Here is a 19,319-nt window from a genome sequence, read left to right as displayed (position 1 = left end):
GTAATCTGCCACCCTTCTATCAACCTGCATTAGGGTTTTCAACAGCTGCAATACAGTAGCTTTTTCTCTGAAAAGAGCTGTCTTTGACGCCAACGACCCCAGCACCTGGTTCACTTGCTGTTGTTGGGACCCCAGCCATGGGGACAACATGAATGGCCAGTAAGAACTTTTCTGGAACTTTCAAAATAAATCGCATCAACCTACTTCCAGCACAGCCAGGAACAGGGAATAACAGCGGACTTCCCGTGACGTCACTGTCCGAATAAAACCCTGCTTTTGCAAAATACTGACCTCTTCCACGCAGGTCCCCAGAGGAACTGGACAGAAGGACACAGTGCGCTAATGTCTCTTTGCTGGCAAACAGACATACATTTTCAAAGTGGATCCAAGAGTGTCATACGATCACGCGATCATATGCATTAAGTTAAGTAGGAATGAATTGCTGTTTGTATATCCAGTATTCATTCATGAAGGGGGGTAATTAAGGTACAAGCACTGCTTGACTTTTCTCTCTGAGGTCTACAGAAGCAAACTGTGCTCCAAGGAGTTCCCTCCAGAGACCTTGTCTCTACAACGCAGAGTGAAGCAGTTTTCCCGGCCTGAAGGAAAGACAACGGGACCACATCACCGTGGCTACAGCAGTAACGTGCAGTTTGGCCCCAGCCGACAGAGCGAGCCGCCCCACCCCACAGCTATGGAGGTTAGCTGCAAGTTCACCCTTTGTTCACTGTGGATGCTTTCCTCAACTTTGTCGCCTGGACAACTTTTCCTCAGCACGGTTCACGTAAGAGGTTGTGTTTTGGGCAGAGAGAGGTAGTTTAGAATGAAATAATCTAAACATTTTTCATTTTAGGATGTTTGCTTTTGTTTTTGTTGAAACTCAGCTATCTTAGTGCTAGCAGATTAGCGGTCAGCACATATGCTCGGTTTGTGTGTTCTGTGTTTGTGTTTTTTTAAAGTTAAGACAACCTTTAATTAAAGGGTGAGTTTAAACACAGAAGAATGGCCATGACGCACCGTCCACGCTTATGCATTTCAACCCTTTTATTAGTGGTATTTTAAAGGTATGTTTGATTCTGATGATAAGCTACAAGTTTCTTTTGTTAGCTTTAACTGCTAACAGCTAAGAACACGTGCTTGCCTGCTAAAGATCATTTACCCAAAAAGGTTGTTAGTTTTCAATCTAGGAAATAATATTTCCCGAAACATTATTTTACTAAACTTGATAACTAAGTAAACACCATTAAGCCCCATTTCTCCAGAAAGATTTGGTTCTTATTCAAAATGATATTTCTTGAAATATTATTTTAATAAATAAAGGCAGCTAATTAAACACCGTTGAGAATTGGTCATCCAGAAGGTTGGTTTTATTCAGCAGATCATTCTTTAAAACTTTATTTTATTAAAATAATATTTTATCTGATCTTGCATTGTGAATGGTTGTCTAAAAGTATACCAATTATGGCCTAAGTTGGTTCCAAGACTAACTTAACTTCAATTCCCGATTTTTCAAGATAATCCTTTGTTCTCAAACATAAATAACATTGCATGGTAATGTTGCATCACTCTATTGGTCATGGTTTCAATCATCTTTAATCAACTTGTTTATATTGTACATAGCCCATTAATCTTCCTTATTCTTTCATTCTGCTTAGTTTAGTTGGATTGCTTTAGCATGGTAAAGAGTTTGTTGATTGAAATATGTTTGACTTTGAGTTGACTTATTTTTGTTAATAAATTCTTGTATTTAAAAAATTGTGTGAATTCATTCCACGTGTGTAGTTTTGCTGTTCAATAATGTCAGAGCTCGTCTCATCCCTTTCAATTTTGTCCTAATGCCACAGCCTTATTGGGCTGGTATTCACAGGACAACCCTTAACAGACCGAAATATTATTTAATAAAATATTAAAGTATTAATATTAAATAATATATTCATAATCACAACACCGTCCTTCCAATGACTGGAACACTGTGAGATTTATTGTTCCAGAAATGCTGCCACCAAGTCGTCTGCCTGTTATCGTTTGGCTTCTCTTAAACTTTCTTCTTCTGGATTTTTCCAACACATCGGCTTGAAAAGCTTGCTGCTTTAATCCTTTCACACTTTAACAATTGCTCTCATTAAAAGATTACATTTTTATATGCCCTACTTGTCTGATATTTTATTTCTTTTGACTTGTTGGTATTCATGACATCTGCAGCTTGACTTAAAAACACCCATAACAGCTTCACCTTTTACAGTTCTGCATTCACACTAAAGGCAGTCACAATAACTTCATGTGTTGTTGTTGTTTGCATCAAACTAGGCTTTGAGTTTGATAGAAAAAAGACAAAAAAAAAAAAACGGTTTTATGAGATATCAGTAAAAGGTAACGCCTGTGGGCTCATCATCTCCTGTCTTAGTTATGAACTTTGTTCAGGGAGAAAAAATAGAATTAATCAGATCTGATTTTGAAACCAGAGATAATTTTCGCTCACGATCTAAACGCCTCATAATTCCATGATTAATTCTCTCATGTCCGTTCATCAGTATGTAAGTAGCTCATATATTAACATGTGCATAAATTTGCAATTAATGAATGCTGCAGGTAATGATAATGCATGTTGGCTCAGAAGGTGTTGCCTCTAATCAGAACCTCATGTCAGGCGATGAAATCACAGGTATTTTTATAGTCTTCCAAACCAGAATCATGCATAATGGTTATGTTGCACTGAACTTAAGATGCAGACACATCTGCTGTTTTGCTTTTTTCAGTTATTTTGCAATAAAACAGGACAAGACAGTCAAATGTTGCTTTTGTTGGACTTTGAGTTAGCGCATATAATCGCTCATGTGGAATGGGTTGGAAACAGGTAGTCTGCTGTTCTTGTGAGGTTTGCCTTTTAGATATCTCCCAAAGGAGAAGATACCAATCATGGTGGGAAACATTTAATGTTTATTAGTAATGGACTGTCATCAGATTCTCGCAGAAGTAAAATTATATTGTATCAAAATATTTTACACAAAAATTTGAAACACAAATCTATAACATGATCTGACTGCTTTTATTTCAACCAGAAAATGAAAAAGGTTACTCCTGCAGCAGCTAAAGTATTATACCTTACTGATTATTACAGTTTAATTAATGATATCTATATCCTTTGTTTATTGTTTATTTTACTTTTATCCAGACATAAAATATGAATACCTACTAAGTAAAATAATAGTTAAAAAAAAAACCCTGCTTATTGTGCAGAATATCATACCTTTTGGTCTTTCGACTCTTCGTAGAGTGACACTGGCAGTCTGATGAGCTGATATTAGTTGGTTAATTAGTTTGGTTTTCTGCTCGGGCAGCCAACCGGAAATAAGCAGCTTAATAGAGAGACTGCTTTTAGTTGTAGCATCACTGTTGTTGGCTATTCAATTGTCCTTGGCAGAATTGGTCAAATGAATTTAAATTAGTTTGTATCCTTCAACAGGCCCTGCTTTTAAATATAGTCACAAGATATATATAGTCAGTTACAAGATTTTAACAAACAATAGAAAATGGCAAAAACAATAACAAAGCTCTGATTTAAAATTCAGTAAGGACAGTACAACTGGTCTGTCAGACAGTATACAGGGCCACTGTTATTTAAGCATTTTTTTATAAGATAAGGAAGAGCATGAAATCATCAGTGTAAACTTGTTTGCACTTGAATACATTAATGCATTGCTGTTTAAGAAAGTGTAATGTTGTACTTGTAATCCATAATCTCCCATGATGCTTATGTTATGATTTGGGGTTGTTTGGTTTTTGGTTTCTGGTTTTTTCTTATGTTTTTCACAGTTAAGGTTTTGACTCGTTCTTTTGTTATTATTCTTCTTAGATTTTGAATCATGCTTCTGTCATTTTCCTGGTCATGCTTTAGTTTTGTCGTCTTGTTCATGTTTTGTCAAGTTTGGTTTTGTTTGTATATTAGAGTCTCTGTTTTTGCCGCAGCCATGTTTTGTTCTGTCTGTCAATTAAGTTTATTCGGTTCACCTGTCCAAGTTAATCTGTCTCCTTGCTCCACCTGGTTTTCACTCCATATATACACACCTGTTCAGTTAGTCGTTGCAGAAACATTTCTCATGTCTTGTTCTCTTGCTGATGTCTAGTTTTCATGCTCAAGTCTTGTTTTTTGATCATGCCATGTCTGTCTAGCCTGCCCGTTTGTTTTGTTCCTGCCTCCTGTAGTGAGTGAGTTTTTTTTGTTATTAAATCTTTTGCACTTACCGTCATGCTGCCTTCTGGTCTGCATTCTGGGGTCCTATATCTCACAAACCGTAACAGCTTAAGGAAATTGTACGTACACATCAAGGCAATTTATGAAACTAAATCTTGTTAGTTATTAATTATGTTTATTTTATTGTGTTTTTTCAGTCTGTATGGAAACTGATGCTATGTTCAAATCGGGATTGTAAATTTAAATCAGTTTTGTGAAATTATTATTTTTGTTGTTCCTGTTGTGCAGCTCTAGTGCAGGTCAGAGCTTTGGTAAGACCGTGGTCCTATAAGGGTTGTATTTATGCATCCAACTCAGAAGTTGAGACATTACATGATAATGTCCAAGAGAATGAGGTTTTAGCAACATTTTATGTGGAAAATTAGGAATCGCCATTTTTTTGTTCACGTAAATAGAGCAAAGGTTTCACAAATCACAAACTATGTTTTGAAGAATGTCAAATCAACCAATTAATTTAGACCCTCCTTCTCCTTTTGCCAGGTAACAAATGTATATTTGTCTTGTGTGACTAGATTTTCTGACTTAATTCTGGCTGACACGGGGCTCGTGTTTGTGAATGCAGTAAAGGCGGCTTGAATGCAAATGAAATGTCACATTAGTGCCAGATGATTGCTTGGCTCTGTTCTCACTCATGGTCCATCCTCAGGAAACACTCACAAACTCCTTCAAATGTTGAGTAGTCCCATCCGAATACTGTCCTTCACATCCCCCCTCCCTGAAATATCACAGTGCTGTGAGGTAAAGTTCCATCTGAATTTAATTAGGAGACGATTGTGTCACGTCAGGATCTGGAGAAAGAACTCCCTTTTGGGCGACCTCCAAGTGTTGCTTCTCTGCTGTTAAATACTCTCAGTTGAATCTAAACCTTTCCCTTTTCTCTTCCCCTCTCTGTTTCCTTCCAAACAGTTTGTGTCCTGTACACTCAAGGGATCGCTAACAGAGAATGGAGGGAGGTGAGTACAAAGTGAGATGGTTGGGGAAACTGCTCACAAGGCAGCATTTTACACACTGGCACACAGCATAAATATGATTTGTTTGGAAAGCTAGCCTATGAGTTGGCTAAAATTATTTAAATGTGTTTGTGTCCTTGAAAATGCCAAGTTAGTTTGGTGTTAGACCATAGCATTGGTGCAGATTTAATATGGAAAAGTGTCATGTCTCTTTTGAGTTAAACCAAACTGTCATATATTTATTAAGGGAACACCTTTATATGAGAAATTTCTTCTACACCCAAAGCTTCTATACTCTACTCTGATTACTCTGAAGTGTTTGGCAGCTATGTTAAGAAGCAAAGTTCAATCATAGTATCTTTTTTAAAATATTACCAGGGGCCTCATGCATAAAAGAGTGCTAGGTTTTATTCTAAATGTTTGCAGTAGCGAAAAATCACAGCACACTTTTCATTCATTAATCCCAATTTGTGTGGAATTGGGCTCAGCTGTATGTGCATCTTAGACCAGCCGGTCAGATTGAGGTTGTTTCCATCATTTTGTTTGATACTAACCTTGATTTAATTTCATTGGACGTGTTTGAACCATAAAAGCTCAAACTCATGAAAAAACATTGAGTTGATGCTGCTGAGTTACATAAATTGAATGGAGCCATATTTCAGTGTATTTAGGTGAATTTTAGGACATTGCAGTTTGATACTGTTGATTGAAAAGTTTGCGTGGCTGCCACACATTTTCACACAACATTCACGTACATCTCAGCATGAAACATTGTGCTGCAAGTTTTTTTGTACTTACATGAGAGCCCTGAACTTTAAAGGTTATTTCAGTATATACAGGTCCTTCTCAAAATTTTAGCATATTGTGATAAAGTTCATTATTTTCCATAATGTAATGATGAAAATTTAACATTCATATATTTTAGATTCATTGCACACTAACTGAAATATTTCAGGTCTTTTATTGTCTTAATACGGATGATTTTGGCATACAGCTCATGAAAACCCAAAATTCCTATCTCACAAAATTAGCATATCATTAAAAGGGTCTCTAAACGAGCTATGAACCTAATCATCTGAATCAACGAGTTAACTCTAAACACCTGCAAAAGATTCCTGAGGCCTTTAAAACTCCCAGCCTGGTTCATCACTCAAAACCCCAATCATGGGTAAGACTGCCGACCTGACTGCTGTCCAGAAGGCCACTATTGACACCCTCAAGCAAGAGGGTAAGACACAGAAAGAAATTTCTGAACGAATAGGCTGTTCCCAGAGTGCTGTATCAAGGCACCTCAGTGGGAAGTCTGTGGGAAGGAAAAAGTGTGGCAGAAAACGCTGCAGAATGAGAAGAGGTGACCGGACCCTGAGGAAGATTGTGGAGAAGGGCCGATTCCAGACCTTAGGGGACCTGAGGAAGCAGTGGACTGAGTCTGGAGTAGAAACATCCAGAGCCACCGTGCACAGGCGTGTGCAGGAAATGGGCTACAGGTGCCGCATTCCCCAGGTCAAGCCACTTTTGAACCAGAAACAGCGGCAGAAGCGCCTGACCTGGGCTACAGAGAAGCAGCACTGGACTGTTGCTCAGTGGTCCAAAGTACCTTTTTTGGGTGAAAGCAAATTCTGCATGTCATTCGGAAATCAAGGTGCCAGAGTCTGGAGGAAGACTAGGGAGAAGGAAATGCCAAAATGCCAGAAGTCCAGTGTCAAGTATCCACAGTCAGTGATGGTCTGGGGTGCGGTGTCAGCTGCTGGTGTTGGTCCACTGTGTTTTATCAAGGGCAGGGTCAATGCAGCTAGCTATCAGGAGATTTTGGAGCACTTCATGCTTCCATCTGCTGAAAAGCTTTATGGAGATGAAGATTTCATTTTTCAGCACGACCTGGCACCTGCTCACAGTGCCAAAACCACTGGTAAATGGTTTACTGACCATGGTATCACTGTGCTCAATTGGCCTGCCAACTCTCCTGACCTGAACCCCATAGAGAATCTGTGGGATATTGTGAAGAGAACGTTGAGAGACTCAAGACCCAACACTCTGGATGAGCTAAAGGCCGCTATCGAAGCATCCTGGGCCTCCATAAGACCTCAGCAGTGCCACAGGCTGATTGCCTCCATGCCACGCCGCATTGAAGCAGTCATTTCTGCCAAAGGATTCCCGACCAAGTATTGAGTGCATAACTGTACATGATTATTTGAAGGTTGACGTTTTTTGTATTAAAAACACTTTTCTTTTATTGGTCGGATGAAATATGCTAATTTTGTGAGATAGGAATTTTGGGTTTTCATGAGCTGTATGCCAAAATCATCCGTATTAAGACAATAAAAGACCTGAAATATTTCAGTTAGTGTGCAATGAATGTAAAATATATGAATGTTACATTTTCATCATGACATTATGGAAAATAATGAACTTTATCACAATATGCTAATATTTTGAGAAGGACCTGTATATAATAGATGAGACCCTAAAAGCACATAACTTTGCATAGTATTATACATGTATGTCATGAGTGCCGTATATATTCTAAATTGTTTAAAAGACAAAACCATTTGGTTAAACAAGATACTTTTAGCAATATTTTAGGGTTTCACTCATTCCATGTACCCTGAGTTTGAACACCTGGGTTAGTTTCGTATTTCTGTTAAAAGCAGTCTTGTTTGTTAAGGTTAGTTAAACCTTTAAGCTGCTGTTACAGTTTTGTGTTGTCTTGCCACATGTTGGTGTCCCTAGAGAGCATTTCACGTTATTCCAAAAGTGAAGTAATGTACAAATTGATTTCAAATATCAAGCCGAGTCATCTCTAAAAGGTTTATAGTTTTCGTATGTGTCCTGGTTTTGTGTAGTGGATGTGTATTGGGATGAAGAGTGTAGGATATGGAGTAGGCTACTTAGTCAGGAGAAAACTATTTTTGCCATGATGTCACTATCTCTGACCATTTTGGGGTGAAAGTTCAAATCTCTGCACAGTTTCTGGAGTGCCCCATGTGGTCAAATATTTCTTAATAATTTTTCAGAAAAGTGGTCAAACCGTCACCAGCTGTAGCCTCTTCAAGCTTTCAGTTGAGTGAATATTCGTCGAGCATCTGCGCAGCGTAGCATAAGATTTGCAGTGTTGTTATTGGGTCATTGCAACAACATATGTGTAAATTCAATAGCAGTTGTACAAAATTTCAATATATGTGAAGCGTCGGCTCTAAGTTGTGACCCTCCTCTCATGGATTGTTTCTTTAAGCTGCGTGTTGTCGTATGCCATCGATACATAAGGCAGATATGCAACAGTATGATGTGGGTACAACACTGAGACCCTAGGTATGATAAACTCGTTTGCATGTTGGAGCAGTGATTAACATTTTTTGAAAAAATTTTCAAAATAGTGTGATTGTCATAATGGTTCTTACGGATCTGACCCACATGCAGAAAAGCAATTCAGGAGACAAAGTTTTGCGGTAACGTGTTTATTTACAGTGAAGTGATGTGAGCAGGGAAACAGGAACCGGGAAACCAACAAGACAAGGTAATGTGGCTAAAGCTGTACCACTAAGGGACAACACTCTGGCAGGGAGTTTCTGGCAGCCTCCTCCTAATATACTCCTCAGCAGGTAATCAAGGGAATGATGAACACCTGTCATCTCTCCTCCAGGTTCCATGCCATCTAGGGGCTAAGCAAAGTAACAGCACCAAAACAACAGACAAAAACCCAGATCCTGACAGTGATATCCATTCCAAAAGTAAACTTACAGCTCTAACTTGGTTTTCTATTATCAAAATGATCTTCATTACAGTGTCGGTTTATATCAGTCTCAGACCTACCAGCCTCTCTACCTAAAACATATTTTATAGTACATTCTTTCAAAATATGTGAACTCTAGATGCATCTTAAATTGTCATTATCTGATAAACCATATGGATACTGGCACGAATGGATAGTACTTAAAACGTCACAATACTAAAAGTTGGTTATACATTTTAAAAATAAATGCTGCTTTTGAAAAACCCAATGCATAGAAAAATATGTTTACACTTAATAAGTTTCAATGTAGCTTATTTATACAGTAGATACAACCGCTGACATGAAGGATATTCAACCAGTTTTACTTTTTAGAAGTAGAGCAAAAAAATGCTATCGACACTGAGCTATTTCATATACTGACTAAACATTCTGGTTTTGGAAAGCATAACTTAATAATGAAATAGCATCACTTCGATCAGTGTAACTACTTTTTAAAATAAAAAAATGGAGTTTGTATGGTAAGAAAAGAAATCACCTTGTAGTCTGCATTTCTAAAACAAATACCTCCACAAGTATTGTTCTTCCAATCAATCAGCAGTTTAAAAAGTGAGCACTTGCAAAGTTTAAGCTGCTGTCACACTGTTTCCTATCTTAACATCTATGTTGGTGTTTAAAAAAAAAACAACACATGTTGCCTGAGTCTAATCTTTTCATAAGGATCAAGGGACCATCAAGGAAAAACATTTCAATGCTGCATTACTGCCCCCAATTATTAAAGTAATTGCTAGCCGAATTAATTAGACATTAAGTGGTAAGAAACAGGTATCCATAGCGTGGCGTGAGACTAAGTGATGTTATTACTGAGTCATTACTGAGTCATTTCAGTAATCTATAGAATTTTATTTAGTTATGATATATATATATATTTTTAAATACTGTCTTAAACTTGGGCTGCACGGTGGTGCAGTTGGTAGCACTGTTGCCTTGCAGCAAGGTCCTCGGTTCAACTCCCGGCCGGAGTGCATGCGTGGGTTATCTCAGGGTACACCAGCTTCCTCCCACAGTCCAAATAGATGACTATTAGGTTAATTGGTCTGTCTCAGTTGCCCTTAGGTGTGAATGAGTGTGTGCATGGTTGTTTGTCCTGTGTGTCTCTGTGTTGCCCTGCGATGGACTGGCGACCTGTCCAAGGTGAACCCACCTCTCGCCCGTAAACCGCTGGAAATAGGCTGCAGCTCCCCTGTGACCCTGTATTGAAGAAGCGGGTATAGAAAATGGATGTTTTAAAGTTTGTAAATTATGTTGTTTGATCTCTTTGCAATAGTCCATGTCATATTTTACTGTGACAAAAATAATTGAAGCTAAACTATAAGTCACTTAAACAATAGTAAAAGCTAACTTCCTTTATGATTTATCTTTCAGTTTGGCCGGACAGAAGTCATAGACAACACCCTCAATCCAGACTTTGTACGCAAATTCATCCTGGACTACTTCTTCGAGGAGAGGCAGAATCTTCGTTTTGACCTGTGAGTTAACAATTGACTTATGCGTGTCGATGTGTGCATGTGTCATATGCACTTTGCAGCCGTGGGTGAAAATGCTGCTTTTTGTTCAGCAAAGTTGAGTTGTGATTGAAATATTTATCGTTTGCACACATGGGAGATGTTTGCAAACATCTCTCTAAATAAAAGAGAAGTTTTTATGCCCCTTATAACAGCTACATTCATTTAAAGTCAGTCCTTTCAAACAGTCAAGATACATGGCTAGAGATAAGAGCACGTTTTGCAATTCTATTTATTCAATGTCAGTGTGCTTTATGTGGTGAAATCCACATTAAGATACAATTGAACTCATCCACCATTTGAATGGTTCGATATACTTCTTATTTTTCATATCTTCTTCTCTTTATGAACTTGACATTTAATGGGGCTAAGAAATGCACAAAAAGCCCTCACAAATGTAACAAATTACCGTGTTTTTAAAGCAGATGCAGAAGATTGCTCAGTCTCAGTCCTTTTAGGCCTAAGTGCAGCATTTGACACAGTTGATCATACAATTTTAATTGACTGCCTTGAGCACTAAGGGTCAGCACAGAGTCTCCCAGAGCTCACCACTCAGCTGGAACCTGCTATGTTAAAACAGGTAATTTTTGCAGCGGAAATAAGCTTTACTGTTGCTCATTTCGTGACCCCCACCACGGTCCAGGAGTTTCATTTTATTGGACACATTTTGTATTGTGTGTTATTACATTTTTCAATTGTAGGTTTTCCTTTTTTGTAAGTCATGTTTTATCTGAAGGTCGAGCTTTACTTTTGACACGCTGACTTTATTGATCACTACTCAGCGTACCAAGAACTACAACAATACCTTTCATTAGAAATCAACATGATTTAAAACATACTGAATAGGTAGGTATATAAAATGTGAATGGTGAAATAAATAGGTTGTATATATTGACTGGGTTTTTAGTCGGTCTGGTTCTTGCCTGTTTGCCAGGAGCAGCTAATCTGTGTTTGGGCAGGTGGAGAGTCTCATACAGTAATCCAATTGGCCAAGTAAAAACAAACTTATATTATTCTGTTAAATCTATTGCTGTTGCTGTAAATTAGAGTTTCATAATGATTTGTACACAAAGGCTCTGATAAATCAAACATGAGTATGGTGGAAATATGGTGTACGGCCAATTTTATGCTCATTTTGGGATTTATCGTTTTAGACCAGATTATAGAACAGGCTGAAATCAGGATTTCAGAATCTTTTGTAGTTTATTTATTATTGAGTTTTCTTTATGAGACTTGTTAAAGATCAGTGAAGGTTCTCAGTCAGAAGGGAGAAATAGGATAAAGTCCTGGAGTTTCCCCTGGTCTTCCAGTTTTCATCCATCCAAAGATTGATGAAAGCTGGAGAAAAACTGCCAATACAGGAATGCCTGATGCTTTGGAGTTGCTCTCTGATAAAGGTGAGTGCAGTATAGCTGCAAAGTACAGTGTAAAACACAAAAAAAGCGAAGTAGGGGCAGTCTTAGGACACGAGATTGCCATCCGCGTCGTCATCTTGTAATTGTATCATGTTAAGTCAAACCACTTTTTAAATGTTTCTTTTTATACCAAGTGGCAGGAAAATCATGTAAAATAAGTAAATGGCTTCTTCCGTGCCATAAATACATTTTTTTATTACTTTACTTTACTTTTATTATTACTTTGTTAGTTGTCTGTGACCACAACAGACTTCCTTTCTTACTTCAAAATAAGACTTTCAAAGATACAGTTATAGGATGTCAGGCTTAAAGCACCCACCTTCCTGACAGCAGCTGGATAACACTTTGCAAGACTTCACAAAAAGTGTGAGATTTTAAGCTGAGATCTTGTTGAAGCCCTATGCAATGTGTGTAATTTTTTCAACAGCTGTCGAAACAGAAGTTGTATTTCTGTTTTAAAAATAAAACAATTACATCTTACATTGTTACATTTTTGTTTCATGCAGCCTTTAATATTTTATTAAGGTGGAAAGGTTGTTAGCACTGTTGCTTCACAACAAGAAGGTCCTTGATTGAAGTCCCAGCCAGGGCCTTTCTGTGTAGAGTTCGCATTTTCTCCCTGTGCATGCAGGGCTTTTTTTTCCCTGTGTACTCCTGTTTCCTCCAGCTAAATGAAAAAAAAACGTTAGAATGTTAGCATTCTACACTCTAAATTGACCATAGGTGTTTGGCCTTTGTGTCTCTGTGCTGCTCTGTGATGGAATTCAATTCAGTTTTATTTATATTGCGCCAATTCACAATACATGTTGTCTCAAGGCACTTTAGAAAGCCGATTCAATCAAATCTTACAGATTTCAAGTCAAGTATATATATTCCAATTGATCTTAACTAACTAAATTAATCCTAGCAGTCGGATTCAGTTTGTTATTCAAATTGGTTAAGAGTTTTCCTATCCAAGGAAACCCAGCAAATTGCATCTAGTCAGTGACTTGCAGCATTCACTCCTCCTAAATGAGCATGTAGCGACAGTGGACTTGCATTGACCTTGCAGCAATCCCTCATACTGAGCATGAATGTAGTGACAGTGGAGAGGAAAACTTCCTTTTAACAGGAAGAAACCTCCAGCAGAACCAGAACCATGCTCAGTGTGAGCAGCCATCTGCAACGACTGACTGGGGGTTTGAAAGAACAGAGCAGAGACACGAAAAGAACATAGCAGCACTAATCCAGGAGTACTTTCTATAGGAAAGAAAAGTGAAATATCAATGGTTAAAGCTCCTTTAGTGGCTTCATCTAGGAGAGAAAGACAGCTAAGCAGATGAACTCTGAGCCAGTTTTCAAGTCTAGAGTATGAAAGAGAGCACATACATTTAGTCATAGTAGAAGCTCAGCCAGTAGCTATGTCTAGCAGAACACAGGGTTAAACACTGAAAGACAGGGCCAAATGTATCATGTGTATAAGGTAAGCATTAAGTTGTTGACGGCAGCAGCTTGGCCGATGTCCCTCTCCAGAAAGGTGCCACAGCTAAACACAGAGCCAGGTCCGATGCAAATTCTAGAAAGAGAAAAAACAGAGAGAGAACATAGAGTTAAAAGCTGAAATAACAGTAAATAACGCAAAATTGGAGAGTAGTATGAGAATGTAGCAGAGAGAGTGAAAGTGGTCATTATGTCCTCAAGCCGCTTAAACCTATAGCAGCATAATTGCAGAGATAGCTCAGGATAACCTAACCTAGCCTAGTGCTGTTCCCTTGATCCCTACAGCATGTTGCAGCCTTTGTAAGAGAATGTTGTGATCGACTGTATCAAATGCAGCACTGAGATCTAACAGAACAAGTGCAGACACAAGTCCATTATCTGAGGCCAGGAGAATATCATTAGTGACTTTCACCAGTGTTGTTTCAGTGCTAGGTTGAGCTCTGAAACCTGACTGAAACTCTTCAAAAGTTCATTACTGTGTAAATGCTCACACACTTGATTAGCAACTATTTTCTCAAGAATTTTAGATAAAAATTAAAGATTGGATATAGGCCTGTAATTTATTAAGTCATCTTGATCAAGCAAAGGCTTCTTAAGTAAAGGTTTAATTACAGCTACCTTAAAGGAATAGTGACCAGACCCACCAGCGACCCCAGCCCAGGGACACCCCAAATGCCCCAAACCCAGACACTCCACCGGATCCGCAACAATTCCCCACAGGACGAAGCCAAAAGTGCCCCACCCCCACTAGGTGATGGAGCCGATTAAAGGAGCCCAGAGAGATTGATCTGATGTGGAGGCAAAGGCTGTCTCAAGACTTATATAATCCAACAGAAGGTTTCTGTACTGGGTAATATTAAGAAGGTTTTTATTTTTCCCGTTCATGAGGATAGTTTTCTTAGCGATACATAAGGCAGTGAAAACCATGTGAACTGAATTTGTGTCTATGAGGGGGAAGGTGAAATATTACATCTCAGACACTTTGATAAGTCTTCACATATCAGGCACCAGAACCTCTGATCAGGTGTACATAACCATAGTGCGTGGATGTAATTGTCATGTATATTGTCTGTACAGTGTAAGCAAGTATTAGACGGTGCAAACACATCCTGAACATCCGTTGACTTCTATAGTTAACTCTATGAAGGGTTTTATATTGTATTAATTGTAAACTGGTGTTACTAGACATTATAAAAGTTCTGGAACAAATCTGAGACCAAAATGTTTGGTCAAAGTTAACTGATAAGTCCACCTCCCATTTCATAATAGGAATGAAAATTGATTCATCTATATTAGACAGTGTCCTGTATATCCTAGACAATAATTTGGAGGGATTGAGTTTTAGGAACTCTAGTACACTTGATGGCATTTGTAACCCAATGTTTTTAAGCCTAAATTTATTTTTTATTATAGATTTAATTTGCTGATATTCTAAAAATGTATTCTTGTCCATCCTATATTGTATAATTAATCTGTTAAATGGGATGAACTGAATTCCTTCAAATATATGTTCTATGTATTCAATTCCTTCACTCCTCCAATCTGGAAAGTTTATCATATAATTTTTTTGTAGGATGTCAGGGTTGTTCCAGATGGGTGTACGGCTGCATAGGATTAGTGAAGATCCTGTCACTTTTAGATATTCCCACCATGCTGTCAGAGAGGTGCTAATATTGAGGCTTTTAAAGCATTAAAGCAAAGTCGTTTTATATTTGAGCTAATATATGGTAGATCTGAAATCTTAATATTATTGCATAATGTCTGTTCTACGTCTAGCCAGGGTGCATCTTGAGGACTGTGTTTAAACCACTTTGAGATGTATTATAGCCTGTTGGCTAAGAAGTAATGATGAAAGTTAGGTAGATCTAGTCCTTTATCTTTGGTCTTTTCTAGTGTTTGTAAGCTAATATGCGGGATGTGGTTTAGTTTTGTTAAGTCTGCCAATCTAGGAGAAACATTAATACACAAGTAAGTAATATTCCCTGACTGTAGTTGTGTATTAAGGTAATTGTGGCAAGAACAGTTAATTGGAAGAATTGTCCATTTCAACCAATTTATAGAATAATCTGAAATTCTTGAGAAATAATTTATCAATCCAATTACCTGAGAGACAGAGGTTTGCGAATGCTGGAGAAAGAGTACATCATCTGCATAAAGACTGATTTTATATTCAATATTCATGCATTTTATGCCTTTAATATCTTTGGTTTGTCTGATTGCTGCTGCTAGTGGTTCAATAAAAATTGCAAATAATGAGGGGGAAAGTGGGCATCCCTGCCTGGTGCCCCTCTGAAGATAGAAGCTGGAAGATGTTTGGTTATTGGTCCTGATACGTGCCATTGGGGAACTGTATAATATTTTTAACCAGTTTATGAAAGAGCTTCCAAAACCAAATTTAGTCAAGGTTGCAAACTAGAGTTTCCAGTTAACTCTATCAAATGCTTTTTCTGCATCTAGAGATAATATATTGGTCTCAATATTTTTTACTGTTGGAATAGTCTATTAAATTAAGTAATCTGTGTGAATTTGTGGATGAATGCCTACCTTTTATAAAACCAATTTGGTCAGTTATTATGAAAGGAGTTACCTTTTCTACTCTTTTTGCGAGGGCTTTACAGATTATTTTGCGATCAACGTTAATAAGGGATATGGGACGGTAGCTGGTAGGAAGTACTGGGTCTTTTCCTGGTTTTAATAAGAGAGTGATGTTGGCAGAATTTATATTTGGCGGAAGTATCCCATTTTCTTCGGTTTCCTGCAACATTCTTTGGAATGTTGGAGCCAAAATATTCCAGAATTCTTTGTAGAACTCTGTTGGGAATCCATCTGGGCTTGGAGCCTTTTTATTGGGCATGCTTGTGAGAGCTTCTTGGATTTCGGCTGAAGTCAGTGGTACATCCAGGGCCATCGCTTGATTATCTGATAATTTAGGAAGTGTTACTTTATCCAGAAATTGATCAATGTCCTTATCCTGCCATCACGCATTCCGTGGTGGAAACAGAGGCTGGGGACTCGGGGTCGGACTCTTTCATCACCCAGGCTGAAGTCACCGAGGTGGTTAAAAAGCTCCGCGGTGGCAAGGCTTTGGGGGTGGATGAGATCCGCCCTGAGTACCTCAAGTCTCTGGATGTTGTAGGGCTGTCATGGTTGACACGTCTCTTCAACATTGCGTGGTGGTCGGGGACAGTGCCTCTGGACTGGCAGACTGGGGTGGTGGTCCCCCTTCATAAGAAGGGGGACTGGAGGGTGTGTTCCAACTACAGGGGGATCACACTCCTCAGCCTCCCTGGTAAGGCCTACGCCAGGGTATTGGAGAGGAGAGTCCGACCGATAGTCGAACCTCGGCTTCAGGAGGAGCAGTGTGGTTTTAGTCCCGGCCGTGGAACACTGGACCAGCTCTATACCCTCTACAGGGTACTCGAGGGTTCATGGGAGTTTGCCCAACCGGTTCACATGTGTTTTGTGGACCTGGAGAAGGCATTCGACTGTGTCCCTCGTGATGCCCTGTGGGGGGTGCTCCAGGAGTATGGAATTGGGGGCCCTTTACTAGGGGCCATCCGGTCCCTGTACGAGCGGTGCAGGAGTTTGGTCCGCATTGCCGGCACTAAGTCGGACCTGTTCCCAGTGCATGTTGGACTCCGGCAGGGCTGCCCTTTGTCACCGGTCCTGTTCATAACTTTTATGGACAGGATTTCTAGACGCAGCCAAGGGCCCGAGGGGGTCGGGTTTGGGGACCAGTGGATTTCGACTCTTCTTTTTGCAGATGACGTGGTCCTGCTGGCCCCCTCTAGCCAAGACCTACAGCATGCGCTGTGGCGGTTCGCAGCCGAGTGTGAAGCGGCTGGGATGAGGATCAGCTCCTCCAAGTCCGAGGCCATGGTACTCGACCGAAAAAGGGTGGCTTGTCCTCTTCAGGTTGGAGGGGAGTTCCTGCCTCAAGTGGAGGAGTTTAAGTATCTCGGGGTCTTGTTCACGAGTGAGGGAAGAATGGAGCGGGAGATCGACAGACGGATCGGTGCGGCTGCCACAGTAATGGGGGCGCTGTGCCGGTCCGTTGTGGTGAAGAGAGAGCTGAGCCGAAAAGCAAAGCTCTCAATTTACTGGTCGGTGTACGTTCCTACCCTCACTTATGGCCATGAACTTTGGGTCATGATCGAAAGAACGAGATCCCGGATACAAGCGGCTGAAATGAGCTTCCTCCGTAGGGTGGCCGGGCACTCCCTTAGAGATAGGGTGAGGAGCTCGGCCATCCAGGAGGGGCTTGGAGTAGAGCCGCTGCTCCTCCACATCGAGAGGAGCCAGTTGAGGTGGCTCGGGCATCTATACCGGATGCCTCCTGGACGCCTTCCTTGGGAGGTGTTCCAGGCACGTCCCACCGGGAGGAGGCCCAGGGGACGGCCCAGGACACGCTGGAGGGACTATGTCTCTCGGCTGGCCTGGGAACGCCTTGGGCTCCCCCTGGAGGAACTGGAGGAGGTGTCTGGAGAGAGGGACGTCTGGGCGTCTCTGTTGAGTCTGCTGCCCCCGCGACCCGGTCCCGGATAAAGCGAAAGACGACGAGTACGAGTACTTTATCCAGAAATTGATCAATGTCATTATCTGACGGGTCTATCTGTTGTGAGTATAAAGCTTGGTAGAAATCTCTGAAAGTGCTGTTTATTCTTTCAGGTTTATAAACTGTATTCCCTGTCAAGTCTTTAGTAGTAGTCTGCTCATCATTTACTCTTCCTGGAAAGCTTCTAACGGATTAATGGTTTATTCTAATTCCTGAATACATTTATTTTCTTTTTTGTTCTTATGTGATGAGAATTAGATTATTTTACCTCTCATCACTGCTTTCCCTGCATCCCAGAGAATAGATGTTGATGTCCCTGGGAGGTCATTAAACTCCAAATATGAAGTACACTCTTCTTTAAAATATTTGATAAATTCTTCATCCTTAAGCAATGATGTATTAAACCTCCAGTTTTTGCTTTGTGGGTTTTCTTTCTTATTTACTAGATTTAAGCAGACAGGAGCGTGATCGCTTACAGCTATAGGGTGTATCTCAGTGTGTGAAATGTCAGTCAACAACGAGCTGCTGACTAAGAAATAATCCAGATGAGAGTAAGAGTGATGGACATGTGAGAAGAAAGTATATTATCTGTGATTAGGGTGAAGAGATCGTCATGCATCGCAAAGTCCGTAATCACTCATGTACTGTTCAATTATATTTATTGATTGCCAGCTGCGCTGAGTCCCTGTTGTGCTCAGCTTGTCTAATTCTTCATTTAGACCAAAGTTGAGATCATTTCCAAGAAGAAGTGAGTTTCCCAAGTGTTTAGAAAAAAAGAATGGAAGAATGGGGGCTCATCAACATACATATCTTTTGGTTATGTATAGATATTTTTATTATTATAAATTTACCCTCTGGATCTGTTACTGTGTCTAATACTGTAAAGTTAACATTTTTGTGAATTAAGATTGCTACTCCCCTTTGCCTAGAATTATAGCAGGCAGAAAACAAATTAGGAAACTCAGGTGATTTAAGATCATTTGCAGCTGTGGCAGATTTATGAATCTCTTGTAATAAGACAACATCTGCCTGTAGTCTTTTAAGCTGATTAAAATTTTTTTTACTTTTTCTCTCTGGTGCCAGCTCCATGCACATTCCATGTGAGAAACCTTAGTGTACCCATAGTAGTGCGTGTGTAGCTAAAGTTGGACAGCGCATGTCACCACAGAAACAGATAGACCCCAGTGAAATCATAGTTAGTGCTTTGGGTTGTCTGATATGAAGTCCAGAAGCAGAGAAATAGCAGAGAAAAAGACAGAAAATTAAGAAGGTGCTGGGGATAAGAGGGGATGAGAGATATATGGCTATTGGCCCCGCATTGGCACCGCCCACAATGCTTTGACCAATGTAAACATCATGCTGAGCTGTGCTTTACA

General features: G+C 39.7%; 1 protein-coding gene across 1 annotated transcript in view; it reads left to right on the top strand.

The window, feature by feature from the left end:
* LOC124877428 (copine-8-like) overlaps window positions 1-19,319 on the top strand; it is a 153,617-nt gene that overhangs the window by 27,260 nt on the left and 107,038 nt on the right. The window contains exons 3-4 of the mRNA XM_047380607.1: window positions 5,159-5,205; window positions 10,355-10,458. Coding sequence (XP_047236563.1) covers window positions 5,159-5,205; window positions 10,355-10,458 — 151 coding nt within the window. The remainder of the gene's footprint in view (window positions 1-5,158; window positions 5,206-10,354; window positions 10,459-19,319) is intronic.

The sequence above is a fragment of the Girardinichthys multiradiatus genome, chromosome 2 (assembly GCF_021462225.1).
Source record: "Girardinichthys multiradiatus isolate DD_20200921_A chromosome 2, DD_fGirMul_XY1, whole genome shotgun sequence".
In the NCBI taxonomy this organism is placed as follows: domain Eukaryota; kingdom Metazoa; phylum Chordata; class Actinopteri; order Cyprinodontiformes; family Goodeidae; genus Girardinichthys; species Girardinichthys multiradiatus.
This window is presented reverse-complemented; position numbering and strand designations above follow the sequence as displayed.